Source organism: Castor canadensis, chromosome 3 (assembly GCF_047511655.1).
Source record: "Castor canadensis chromosome 3, mCasCan1.hap1v2, whole genome shotgun sequence".
NCBI lineage: Eukaryota > Metazoa > Chordata > Mammalia > Rodentia > Castoridae > Castor > Castor canadensis.
In genome coordinates, this window is record NC_133388.1 from 131,729,685 (window position 1) to 131,743,969 (window position 14,285).

General features: G+C 36.3%; 1 protein-coding gene across 9 annotated transcripts in view; it reads left to right on the forward strand.

Annotated features, from left to right (window-relative positions):
- The window catches only part of Tmem68 (transmembrane protein 68), a 66,109-nt gene that overhangs the window by 34,869 nt on the left and 16,955 nt on the right, over positions 1-14,285 (forward strand). For 7 of the 9 annotated variants that reach the window (XR_012446342.1, XM_074068676.1, XM_074068669.1 and 4 more), the window contains one exon: positions 2,399-3,746. The exons of the other annotated variants lie outside the window; for them this stretch is intronic. Coding sequence is in view for 6 of the 7 variants with exons in the window: in XM_074068676.1 (XP_073924777.1) it covers positions 2,399-2,503 (105 nt within the window). In the remaining variant the exon portion in view is untranslated. Of the gene's footprint in view, positions 1-2,398; positions 3,747-14,285 lie in introns of those variants that run through there. 9 annotated transcript variants of the gene reach the window in all.

The window sequence follows — 14,285 nt, forward strand, 5'->3', positions numbered from 1 at the left end:
ATGCTATAAGGTTGAAGATGTCTTAATCTCAATCTCTCTGTTGTTCTAGTTCCATGTTTTCTGTTTCTTTCTCTTTGTCTCTCTCTATCTACATTCTCATATATACACCTACACCCACATGTAAGTATAGATTACATGTATATGGGTTGCTAAGGTGAAGAGGGGATGGAAAGAAGTGGATAGATTTGAGTGTGAATAGCACTGTCAGTGGTTTGGCTACTGTGAGCAGTTGCTGAGGATGACTCCTAAGCTTTGAATTATTGGGCAAGATTTGTTATAGTGTCATGTTGCTGACCCAGGGAGGGAATTCAGGAAAGGATGAAGTAGGAAGGGAAAAGAATGTTGATTAGTTGAGTTTGAGGTGGCTTTAAAATATCCAAGGGAAGTCATATTTAACATACCATTGTAAATCTTAGGAGGACCAAAGGTGAAAACTTGGGAGTCTTCATCAAATGGATGGTAATCAAAGCTGTGGAAATAGGTGAGATTCTTGAGCCTTTGGAGAATAAGTCAGTGTGTACTTTTGAGAGAGTGTGTCTGCAGAAGAAAATTGAAAAGGAACAGTCTGAGATCCATCAGAAAACCAGGGGAGTGTGGGGTTCCAGAATCAACGGCATTACAAGAAAGGGATGACCAGTGGTGATTGAGAGGATAAGTAAAATGAAAATTGAAAGCATATCCATTGGATTTAGTGACAGAAGGGGGTCACCAGTAATCTTTGCAAGAACTGTATTTTCTTTTCTTTCTCTTTTTTTGGCTGGGGGATGATGCTGAATTTGAACTCAGGGCCTCATGCTTGATAGGCAAATGCTCTCGCATTTAAACCACACCCCCATCTCAAAACTGTATTTTCTTAATGCATAGCTCTGATACTTCGTCACCTCAAAATCCTTCTTTCACATCTCAATTTGTGATTTTAAATAAAGTCTTTCTCTTGATACTTAACTCCCCTCATTATTTAATTGAAACCTAATTTAAAGCTTTATATCACCAAGCTTTTGAATATACATCTGAACCTGCACCAAAAAAGACTAATTGGCCATTCTTCATACATTTGTTTTTCTGCCATCTTTGCTCCTCATGCTTCTTCCTTCACTGTTAAAATCTCATTGATTCTTGAAGACCCTGACCAAGGAGTTCCATTATGAGCTCTCCCCTGTTGCTGCTCACCCAGTGGACTCTTAAGTCTGGGCTTCTGAATACTTTCTTTTCATGTTTCAGATGGTATGTGTCACAAATGATCTCACACTTGAATTATCTTGTACTTGATTCTTCCTGTGAGCTCCATAGAATTAGAGCCTTATTTCACTAACATTATAGCTTTTAAAGCATCTAATGTTTCCGAATAAATGAGTAAAATTTTTAAAATATGTTCATGGAATGCAACCTGTATGTCAGTCACTGTGCTAAGTACCTGAAAATGCCATTTCAAGTTCATTTAATCATTGTAATAACTGTATGAAGTCGTTCTCACTTTAAAGATGTGGAAAATGGTTTAGAGAGGCAATTTTTAAAAATATATCTTTGGGCTAGGCTTTATTAATTTAAGGTTACAGCTTAAAAATGAAATATGTGTATGTGTGTACATGCATAAATGAAAGTTTTGAATAGCCATAAGCTGGTTTCAAAGTAAAAATTGTTGAAATTTGGCATTAATGTAGTGGGAAACAAAACAGAGCTTTAAAAAATTTCTTAGCCAAGTGTGGTGGTACATTTTGTAATCCCAGAATTTGGGAGGCTGAAACAGGAGGATTGGAAGTTAGAGGATAGCCTGCATTACATAGCAAGACTCTGTGTCAAAAAAAAAAAGAAAGAAAATTTCTTGATGTATCCTAATTGACTTTGCCATGGTAATGACTTAATTATGATTCCTGTTCAACTGTCTGGAAATTTGACGTAATGAACTAAAGAATGTCAGCTCATTCCTTCTTTTCCTCACTTTTTTCTATTGCATTGCTGATTGAATTGTTGGGAGTGTATGGTGATGAAGGAAAAATACACTGTAGTTTATTAATGTCTGGAAAGGATTAATGTCCATCTGCCTACTGAAAATTTCCTTCTATTTTTTTTCTTCTGATTTTTTTCCTATAGTTCATTTTAGTGCTTATCATGTGCTAGACATTGCTGTGCTCACTAATGGAGAATGCTAATATGTATCTTAAGGAGCTTACAGTTTGCTATAGAAAATAGCCAAGTGGACAACAACTAAAATTAAGGCTTAATAAAAATAAGAAATACACTGTGGACATACTGAGAAGGAAATAATTTATACTGAGAGGAAATGGGGGGTCAAATTAAGGAGCACTTCTTAAAAGTAGGTGAACATATATTTCTTTACAAGATAAATTATGTATATTGATAATTTTAAAAAATTGTGTTTCTTTTGTTTTCTTAATAGACCAAGAATGCTGTTCAAGCTTTGATTGATCAGCACCAAAGAATACCAGGAAACATTACGAGTGCTTTGTTAGAACGCTTTCATAAGAAGCAAGAGGTCAACTAGGAGATTATTTAATGCATCTGTATTTGATATGTTTGCAACAATGGTACTGTCTTCTAAATTTTTTAGGTCTATAATTAGTATTTTTAAAAAAATCATGTTAATGAACATCTTTCTTAAAACATGCTTATTTAAATTTATATTGTTAATTTTGTTTTTGTAATCAGTTATGTCAAATTTAATCAGTCACTTGTTTCGTGCCTAGTGATTCAGAAAATCTCATTTCATTTGTAAAGTCCTAATAATTTATGATAAACATATAAATTATCAAAGTTAAGTTTTTTAATAATAACTGTTTAGGTTAAGCAAACATTCCTGAATAATGCATCTAATTTCTGTGTCTGTTACACTGAGCTAATTTTAGAGAGGGCATATGTTAGGGTTTAGCACAATTGGTTAAGTTAGATAAGAAATGCTTTTATATGCTGTCAGTCCTTTCATGACTTTGGGCAAGTCATGTAATGTTTTTGTGCCTCCACAAAGCGTGTTTTTATAAACAAACATGTTTTTAGAAACATGATAAGCTATAGGAAAGAACGTTATTCTAAGTGATTTATCTTTCCTGAGAGTCTAAGTGAACTAATTAAACCATACCAAAGTCCTTCAGGAGTTATATGTATTTTGTCCATCTGATATTGAAATTGCTCCTTTAGGTGTGCTGTCCAGTTGCCAAGCACATGAAAGAGATGTGCTGTTTTTCAAATTGAATGAGAAAGCAGTTAGAAAAAGTATCATTTCTAATGAGTTTTAGTATTTATTATATTTTTAGCAAGAATCTTAAAAAAACAATACAGGGTACATTGTCATCCCTATAGCATGCTATTTAATAGTGCAAGATACAAGTCACAGTCGTGCTCTGCAGTTAGTGTTAGAAGCTGATTCCAGGCTGCGGAAAACAGAATTGAAAGAAATCGGCTTTGCTCAATACTGGGGCTCATTCGGTGTGACTTTGCCTCTAGTCAGGTGACTTCTTAGTTCAATAAAAACGTACTTGAATGACGAACTTATGTGAACAGAGCACTCTGAAGAGTTAATGACTTTTGTTGTCTCCTTGAAAACTGATTTTAATAAGTATTTAAGCAGAAAAGTATCAAATCAAAGGCAGTATCTCCCTTTCCCTTTTGTAGGCATTCCAAGTACTTGGGTTTTGCATAGATTTTTTTATTACAAGTGTATATTTATGATGTATGTAATGTATGCAAAATTAAACAGTGTAAGAATAAAAGTAAAGGTGAATTGCAATTTACTTTCTTATGAAATTGCATGTGACATTTTCTTATCACTTTAACTGATACTTTTGTTTTACTCTACACATTTCTCATATCAGCAATCATGTCTTTTATCTTAGCCACCATGAATAAACCTTACATTTCAAAGTAATAAATACATTTCAATTTCAATGAAAAGAGTAAATTTGCAGGGTTTCCCCCCCTCAGCACTGAACAGTGCTTGGCTCATAACTGATACATATTTCCACAGTGAATGAATAAAGGATCATAAAAGGAATGAGAAAACCATTTTTAGAAACGGTTGGATTTTAAAGACTGAAGGAAAAAAACCTCATTTATTGCTAATGTAGCAAAAGCTATTTTTAAAATAGTATTTAACTTTTATTGCTTTACTTAAAACCTGTTTTGTTAGAATACCCAGCAGACGTTTTACCTAGATCCAGAAGATCTTTATCTTGCTGCTTGAATTTAAATTCCAATTATCAGATTCAGAGCCTATGACTAGTTATGGAAATGTAGATAGTAGTAGAGAGGAGGCATATTAGGACTTGACCATTTTTGCGCAGTGTTCACAGTCAGTCCCTGATACAAACATGAATGGACTCTGAAATTATAAACATGGCTGACTTGCAGAGGAAATTGTTCATACCCTTTTTTAAAAACTTTAATTTTGAAACTGTTTCAGACTTGCAACTTTGCAGTAATAGTGTGAAGTACTCCACCCTATTGTTAACATGTCACATTTGTTTTATTCTGCTTATACACCCCTTACTCCTTGATTCACATACCTATCTCCTGAGTTGTTAAATTGCGAGTTCCTTTTTCAACGTTGCTTTGGGTATTTAGAGTTCTTTGAGATTCTATATGAATTTTAGGATGGGGTTTTCTATTTCTGCAAAAACAAAAAAGCAATGGACATTTTTTGTAGGGATTGTGTTTATAGCTCTCTGGGTAGTATTGTCATGTTAATAAAATTAAATCTTCCAATCTATGAACATAGGTTGTATTTCCATTTCTTAAAGTTGTCTACAATTTCCTTGAATAATTTTACAGTTTTCGGTGTGTGTCTTTTGTTTCTTTGACTTCATTTATTCCTAAGTATTTTATTCTTTTGATGGTATTACAGATGAAATTTTTTCTTAATTTTTCTTTTTAATTGTTTATTATTAGTGTATAGAAATGCAACTGATTTCTGTGTGTTGATTTTGTATCTTCAGTTTGTTGAATTTGCATATTGACTCTAACAGGTTTTGTGTGTGTGTATGTGTGTTTGTGTAATCTATAGTTTTCACCTTTTAAGATCATGTTATCCATAAATGGAGATCATTTTACTTCCTCCCTTCCAATCTGAATATCTTTTGTTTGCCTAGTATCTTGGGCTGACACTTCCAGTACTATGTTGAATAGATGTGGTAAAAGCACATAACATTGCTTTTTTCTTATTACTTTTTAATTTTCAAAGGTGATGCCTGCCTGTGCAAACATATTTCAAGAATTATGAAAGTTTTCACATTCAAAATGGAATGGTTTGTGTTAACCCTAACAAAAAAACTAGATAAATGAAGCTGGGAAGTTATGAAGGAATTGCTGTTGTGCAGGATTGTCTGATAGTAACCATCACAAAAGGCTCTGCCAGAAACACAACATGCAAAAAAGCCACCGCTTCCTTGTACAAAAACCCTCCTGTGAAGACATCTACCCAGAAACTGTATGTTCAGCCTTGGGCTGGCACCACCCTTGTTATTAATGACTTTGGGCAAGGATTATTATTTCAAAATACCTTCTGTAATACTCATCTGTTTGAACATAAAATTTTCCCTTGCCTTGACTTCTTGATATGCTCATAGTTTACTAAGGTGTGTGTGTTCCTACTGCAATGCTATTCTACTCCTAAATGAACGCGACACCTCGGAGAGTCTCCCTGTCCCTCTCCCTCTCTGGGGATACTTCGGTTGACCTAACAGACTCACAGATCTCTTCCATATTGTACAAATTGACTTCTACACACCATGCTGGCTTGCGGTGTGGGAGTTATTTTGACATTCTGGGTGACTCCAAGGTATTATTTTAGACTGATTCAGTATCTGTGAAACATTTGTTCAGTCTTGGCCATCCAATTTAATTCACCATATAGCAACTAGTTACTTAGCTTATCGTTATCTTTTCTCTAATATGAATTGGGTATTTGCAGGATTCTTTTAACCTGGACATTTATATATTTTCTTGCTAAGTGATTTTCTTTCTGTTTCACTTTTAGTCTTTAATAAAAAAATTTAAATTATGAAACCTAATTTATCTAAAAGTGACTTTTAGGTATATATACATTTGGCTTTAATTTTTCTTATAATCTTTTTGTCAGATTTTAATATCAAGGTTATTTTGGCATCATAAAACTCATAAAAGTAAGCTTTTCTATACTTTGAAAGGATTTCTGTATTATTTGTATTTCTTCCTTAAACAAATGGAAGAACTTACCAATGAATGAGACCATCAGGTCTTGGAGTTGTCTTTTTTTTTTTTTTTTTTTATGGTGCTGGAGTTTGAACTCAGGGTCTCGAACTGCTAGGCAGGTGCTCTACCACTTGAGCCATGCCCCCATCCCTCGAGTTTTCTTTGTGGATAGTTTTTACTTACAAGTTTGCTTTCTATAATAGATGCAGTTTCTGTTAGTAAGATTTTCTGCTTCATCTTAATAAATTTTATGTTTGTCTAAAAATTTGTCTCCCTAAAATTTCAAATTTATTGTCACGAAATTTTGTTATATCTTGTAGGGATTTGTAGTGGCATACTTAGCTGGTGTTAGTAATTTTTGTTTTCTTATTCTCATCTCACTGTTTATCTCTGTGCTTTTTCTCTCTTTTTGACGACCCTTTATAGTAAATATTTTAGATATTGTGGACTACAAGGTAATCCTAACTAATATAGTGATGTTCAAAGTATAAACTGATTGGTTGCTTGTTTACTCATTTTTCAAGTTTTTAATCAGCAGATGGTTTTAAAGTATATATTATGTGTGCAAATGTCATTATATGTCAAGTTTTTAAAAACTTCTATAAAGAGTCAGATAAAACATATTTTAGACCATACAGTGTCTGTTGTAACTACTTGGCTCTGCCATAGTTTTAAAAAGCCATAGACAGTATATAAGCAAATGATTGTGTCTGTTCCAATAAAAATATATTTATAAACTAAAATTTGAATTTCTCATGCCACAAAATATTATTCTTATGATTTTTTCTAAACATTTAAAGATTTAAACTCAACTCATGGACAATGCAAAAATGAGTGTTCAAATAGATGTTGGGCTTGATTTGGCCTATGGGGTATAGTTTGCCAATTCTTACTATAGAAAATTCAGTTTCAATGTTCTTTTCATGATTTTCTTCTCCTCTTTCTACTATTGTCCTTTTCTTCATATTTATTTTCTTCAGTAGTTCATACTATTATGTTTATTTCCTTTTTTTGTCTTTTTGTAAATTTGTTGTCTTTTTAACAACAAATTTACACTTGAATTGGTGATGTTTTAGCCTGCCTTCATTTCTCATATGTGCATTCAAAGTCATAAATTTTTTCTAAACACTTTACATGCATCTCACACATTTTGATGCCATCCTTCTGTTTTACTTTGTTTTTGGAGAGGGGGGGTGCTAGGGATTGAACCCAGGACTTTGTGTATGATAAGCACACATACTCACTGAGCTACACCCTCCAGCTATGACATCATCCTTTAAATCATTCTATTGAAAACATTTCTTATTTTTATTTATTTTCTTTTTTGTAGTAGGGTACTGAGAAGTATATTGCTTAATTTCCAACCATTTAAAAATTTCCTTTTTTTGATTTTACTTGATTTATAGCTTAATTTCACTGCAATCAGTGAACATAATTGGGATGATTTTAATCATTTGAAATTTGCTCAGAAGTCTAACATAAGAGTAGTATTTGTCAAATGTTCCATGGGTCCTTAGGAAAACTTTCAGTCTTGAATATAAGTGTTTGGCATATGTATCATTTAGATCAACTTTGATAATTGTGCGATTCGAGTCTCCTGTATCTGCTAGTGGATTACTTCTCATTTTAGCCTTATTTGTTTGGAAGTTATGTTTTCAAGTGCATATACATTAAGAATTTTTATATCTTCCTGATGAATTGATCCTTTTTTTATCATTATGGAATTTCATTCATCATCAATAATGATATTTCTTCCCTTAAAAGTAAGTTTTCTCTTAGTGTAGCTACAGAGCTGTTTGGTTAATATTTAACCATTAGTTAATATTCATCTGTTCTATACCTTTTTGTTTTTAGTGTGTTTCTTGTAAGCAGCATAGTTAAGTTTTATTTTATAATTCTGTCTGATAATCTCTCTTTTTAATTAACTGGTATATTGTATTTTATTCTTTTAAATTTATCATAACTACTGCTGTATACTTGGGCTTATGTCTGTGAACTTACTGAAAAAAAATCCCTCCTGTTTTATGTTCCTTCCTTTCTTTTCTCTAGCCTTTTTTTTTAGATCTATGAAGTATTTTTAATTAATCTGCCCCTTGCCCTTTTCTTTTGCCTTTTATCTTCTTCCAGAAATGAGTAGACATAGGGTGGACCTCACTCACCTCTCTCTGCCCTTATTTCCCTTTCATATTTTCTATCTCTTTTCCTCTCAGTTCTTTATTCTGAGCAGTGTTTTTTGATACATAATCCAGTTTACTGATTTTTACTTCAATTGTGTTTATTCCATAGTTTAATTTACCCATTGAGTTTATAATTTCAATATTATACTTTGATCTTTATGTTTATAAATTGTAATTTTAATTTTTTTGATCTTTTTCAGAAAAAAAACTACCTAAACAATTTATTGCTGCTTGTTTCTTGATCACATTTTTTTGTTTGATTGTATGTTTGTTTTGAGATAGGGTCTTGCTATGTAACACAGGCTGGCCTAGAACTCTGGATCTTCCTGTCTCAGTCTCCAAATACTAAGATTACAGGTGCGCACCACCCACCTGGCTCATGATCACATTTTAAAGCTTCTCTAACTATTAGAAATACTTATTTTGTTTTGTTTTTTGAGGCAGGGTCTTGCTACGTACTCCAGGCTTGCCTCCAATTCATGATTCTCTTTCTTCAGCCTTCCAAGTGCTAAGGTTACAGGCATGTACAACCGTGCTCTGCCTTGGAGTTTTTTTTTTTTTCATTTTTCTTTTATTATGCCTTGGAGTTTTTGAATGTCTGGTTCTCCTGTGTGTTCAATCTTACTGCTCTTACTCAGTGGTTCTTAGCCAGTTCAGTTTTTCTTTCCAGAGCACATTCAGCCAAGTCTAGAAATGTTTTTGGCCGCCACATCTGGGCAGGGGGCAGAATGCGTATCTCATTGGTACAGGCCAAGTATACTGGAAAACATCCTGTAGTGCACAGGACAGTGGCACATGATGAATTTGACCCGCCCAACAGTGCCACCGCTGAGAGACTCGTGGTTCATCATTTCCTTGGATGATTTGTGTTTTTTGAATATGAGCTTATATATTCTGGAACTTGGATGAAAAGAATTCAGAAACATCTAGGTTAAGTTTGTTTTCTAACAGGGATGATTAGCTTCTGCTATTTGTCTGAGAATTCTACCATCCTGGGTCAACTTTAATTTATTAGCCTGAAATATTTGGAAAGTGAAGTGTCAGTTTGCCCTCCTATCCCCAAAACAAACAGAAACATCAGAAGGCCAATTTGTGGTTATATATCCTGAGAGAATTTTTTTCCTCCTCCCCATATCAATATCAAGATATGAAGAGTAGCCTTTCTTTGGGATGAGTAAGTAAAGGTGGCTGCCCTGTGCAGTTACAGCTTTGTGAGGAAGGCTCTGTTAGCTTTCCTTCCTTGGGGGACATCTGAATTTTATCCTGTGCCCTGGGAAGTGAAGAAAATAGAAAATAATCTGTAAGAGTTTGATGAATTTGATGAGGAACAGTTACACCCATAGTCTCAAAGTGTCTTTCCATAAACTTACTCATTACAGAGGGAAATATAATAACTTTACAGTGAAGAAATTGGTGCATGCCCTCTTAACCAGCTGATCAAAGTTGCTCAGTGAGGAGTGGGGGTAGAGGAGCTGTCACCCTTCGGGATGTAAGCTTGCAGTGAACCCCAGTTTTCAGAACCGTGTTTCTCCTTCCCTCTTTGCTGTGTTGAATACCCCATGAAGAGGCGTCCTGATTCAATTTCCCCAGGAAGCAAACCTAATTTTTTCTTCCCAGGACTTTGATGAATTCCCCTCTTCTAACCGCACTCCTCAAGCCTACCTTTTAAAGCAAGTGAAGCCTGAGTTCCTGACTTTTGTTGACATCCTTCTCTAGGGCATTAACGCTCAGCTTCCCCTGCTGTTCTGTTGCCCTCGTTCTACCGCATCTGTGGACATAGCACTTCCAATGATACTTCCCGTTCTTTTAGCCACCTTTTCTATACTCCTAAAAGTTTTCCCTTTCTATACTTTTACACGTTTCATTACTGTCATTTTGTATGGAGTTTTAGGAGGCAGCGGGGATTATAAATTAATCTGCCAGGTTTAAGCACAACGGGAACTGAGGATTCATCCATTCAGAAAATATCTTTAACCTATACTTCTCAGGAAATACAGAATTCCCAAAAGCTCTCTCTAACTTTCCAACATTAAATCATGAAATCCTAAGACAATAATAGTCATGTGGAAGATAATAAAAGTCATTTGGGAAGAATTATACATGAATTTCCCTCTAATTTTTTTTTCTGAGTTTTTGGCAATCTAGGTGAGAGATGCTGAGAACCTGGATTTAGACATTCATAGTAAGTGCAGACTAAGGAGTAAAAATGGCAGGAGGCATAGAATGAGTGATTGAGGATGAATCTAGATAGTTCATGTGAGTGTGGTATGTGGAAAAAGGCATTGTAGAAGGAAGAAACAATGGTAGGGTTTACATGTAGTTTTACTGTTATTCTGGTGTAGTGAGGCCAACATAGGAGATGATTGGCATTGAGAAGGTAGTGTGTAATACAGATCCCAGGAAAGCAGATACCACATAGAGTAAAAATTATGAAAATTACAGAACTAAAACTCTGAATTTTGGAGGCTGAGCTGTCCTTCACATTTCCCAAATAATGTCACTACTTTTGTAAGTGGAGAAGCATGCCTTTTCAGTTTGTTTCTTGAAATGTTAATGGGAAACAGGGAGATGATTAATAAAAGAGGCAGAGTTGGGGATAAGGGAGTAAATAAGGTGAGGATGCTTTTGGTACTATAGCTTACGTTCCACAGGATGTGAGTTTTTTCCTTCTCTCTTCTTTTGCATCAATAACTCCTCTTAATATTTAACTTGGCACATGACAACCTGCTTGTTGCATGGGCTAGCATGTCTCCCTGAGCTGGACTTGCTAATTTGTCTACCCTGGTTCCCATCTGGGCTTTCTGAGCCTTTCATGCTCCGCTTCTCTCTGGTCACAGTTAGGTGTTTAGGCCAACATGGCACAATTGTAGACAGGTGTTCATCCCCCATGGTGGGGCTTCAGGTGGCTTTCCTGCACTCACCTGCCAGTAACCAAACTGTTCTAGAGTCCTATTGGCCACCATCCTTGTGGCCCTGCTTCTGCAGTGGGAGGAGTTCTTCCACTGTACCCCACATTGCTACACTGCCTAAACCCCAGCAGAATCTAGGAAGGGCAAGGCTCTTGACAGATGTGTTTGTGAAAGTGTTGGTGGTGGTGGTAGAGTCTGTGATCAGAAGACTTCCAAATTCTTTGTGTCCTACCAGGAACAATTCATGGCAGGACAGATGGTATAAATGGAGTTTATTAAAGGTTAGGGAAGGGAAATACAAAAAGGAGCCTGGTGGGCACAGTTGGAATCTGCAGGCAGAGAGAGCATGCTTCTCTTCTCCAGTTGCTTTTAAAACCTGTGCTAATCTATGGGAAAGGTACAACTAGGTGTAATCAATGAGTGGGGAAGGGCTTGAGCAGTTCCCAGGCCAAGTGAGTGTGGTCCCTGGGCCAAAGTGTGGTTTACCACCTTAGACTTGGAGGCAGAGAGAGATTACATTATGTATCATTACCTGGCTCCGTTGACTTTTGAGCTAGGGGGAGGAGCTGGGTGGATTCCATACACACTTATCTCAGGTGCCCCACCCATGATGGAGGAAGTTCCCATTCTTTCTAACTTACTGTAATTAAAATGGAGCTCTTAAGGCAAGTCAGGGAGGGATCTGAGTCCCAAACTTTCTCGAATCCTGTCTCAACTTCCCCTGAGGGACAATATTCCAAAATTCTTTTTGGGGGAGTTGCTGAAGGGAGGTAGTCCATGTTCGGTATCTGCTTCAGGTTGACAAGGGGCTGCAGACACTACCTACCAGGAATATTGTCCCCCTCCTATTGCTGTCCCTGCGACTTCATCCATTATCTTTGTCCAGTCTGACCAATATTTTTCATGGGAATCTTGTCCACCTCTGGAGATTGACAGCTCTGTTGCATCACGATTTGGATTCAGGAGGCCTTCCTTCTGGAAAAGACAAATCTAATTAGCATGTTTAAGAGGCATGACCCAAAACTGATAGGAGAATCAGAAGGGGCTTTGCCAGGTATAGCAAGAAGGATATTTTTTTTAATAAGAATCTACACCTGTAGTTACTCCTAACCCTTGAATGGCCCTCTGTTTGGACTGACAGTGTAGTAGGCAATTAAAGACTGATTGTTTGGGAGCAGTATATACATCAGGGGCCAGGTAAACCAGAAGGCTGGTTCCAGTCCAGTTAGAGTGTAAATATCAATAGGACTCAGTTCTGTACAAAAAGAAGACTCACAGCATCCCCAAGCAGGGATACTGCTTAGATACCATTTAGAGTTATATTGCCTTTGTTTAAACACAAAGCCTTGGCCAAAGACATGAGTTTGCCTTTTGCTAGAAGCCTAGAAGGCTTAAATATTAGAGCATATGCCTAAGAGCCCCTTTTTAAAATCTCTTGGCTTTGGTTATTTTTAGAGGTCTGGCATAGTTGACTTCATCTAGATCTGGAGAAGTCCCTTCAACTTGTAGTCCTTTGAACTATCTTGGGTGGTTGAACACCCAACTCTAAGAAGTTGAAGGACACTGGCCGCTCGGGGGTCACGTCCTCTTAAATTGTCCCTCTGAACAGTTGCCTCTGAAATTTCTGCCAGTTTGGCAGTTTTGTTCCTTGGAGCCAGGAATAGCTTCTCCTGGAAAGTTATCCAGAAAGATTTGTCCTACAGAGGAGAGGAAGTAATACATCAAACAGATCAGAAGTTAGTCCCGTGCTACCTTTTTGGCCAAATCAAGCAACAAAGAGATTCATTTTTTTTAAAAAAGTGGCTCTTAAACTGGGCTCAATTAAACCTAATTGTCCCATAGAGATTGTACTGACACCTTTAAATTGTGAAGTGTCAACAGACAGCAGTTATAAAATTTTACAAGGGAAATACAGAATGACCCCAATACTTAAGAATATCTGTCCTGGTTGACAAATAAGCACTTGTCAGAGTCATTTTTTTACTCATTTATTCACATGTGTGTACATTGTGTGCATCATTTCTTCCCCCTACCTCACCCCCACATCTCCCTCCCTACCCCCCCTTTGCTTCCAGGCAGAACCTGTTCTGCCCTTATCTCTAATTTTGTTGAAGAGAACACATAAGCATAATAAGAAAGATAAACCGTTTTTGCTAGTTGAGTTAAGGATAACTATACAGAAAGATTCCTAGCATTGCTTCTTGTACAAATGTGTTACAACTCAAGTTGATTCATCTCTAACTGATCTTTACACTGGTTCCTGTTCCCCTTCTCATGTTGACCTCTGTTGCTTTAAGGTTACTGTATTAGTTCCTCTGGAGTGGGGACATCAAACACTTTCATGTTTTAGGTTTTCTATCTATCCCTATACCTCCTGTATGTGCTCTCCCCTTGTCATGTGACCCAAGTCCAACAACATTGGTGTATTTGCCCTAGATCTAAAGTCCATATATGAGGGAGAACATATGATTTTTGGTCTTCTGAGCCTGGCTAAACTCGCTCAGAATGATGTTCTCCAGTTCCATCCATTTATTTGTGAATGATAAGATTTCATTCTTCTTCATGGCTGCATAAAATTCCATTGTGTATAAATACCACATTTTCTTGATCCAATTCGTCAGTAGTGGGGCATCTTGTTTGTTTCTATAACTTGGCTATTGCGAATAGTGCTGTAGTAAACATGGGTGTGCAGGTGCCTTTGGAGTAACCTGTGTCACATTCCTTTGGGTATATCCCGAGGAGTGGGATTGCTGGATCACACACGGCAGATCTATGTTTAGATTTTTTAAGAGGCCTCCAAATTTTTTTCCAGAGTGGTTGCACCAGCTTGCATTCCCACCAGCAGTGTACTGGGTTCCTTTTTCTCCACATCCTCTCCAACACCTGTCGGTGGTGGTGTTTTTGATGATGGCTATTCTAACAGGGGTGAGGTAGAATCTTAGTGTGGTTTTGATTTGCTTTTCCTTTATGGCTAGAAATGGTGAACGTTTTTTCATGTGTTTTTTGACCATTTGAATTT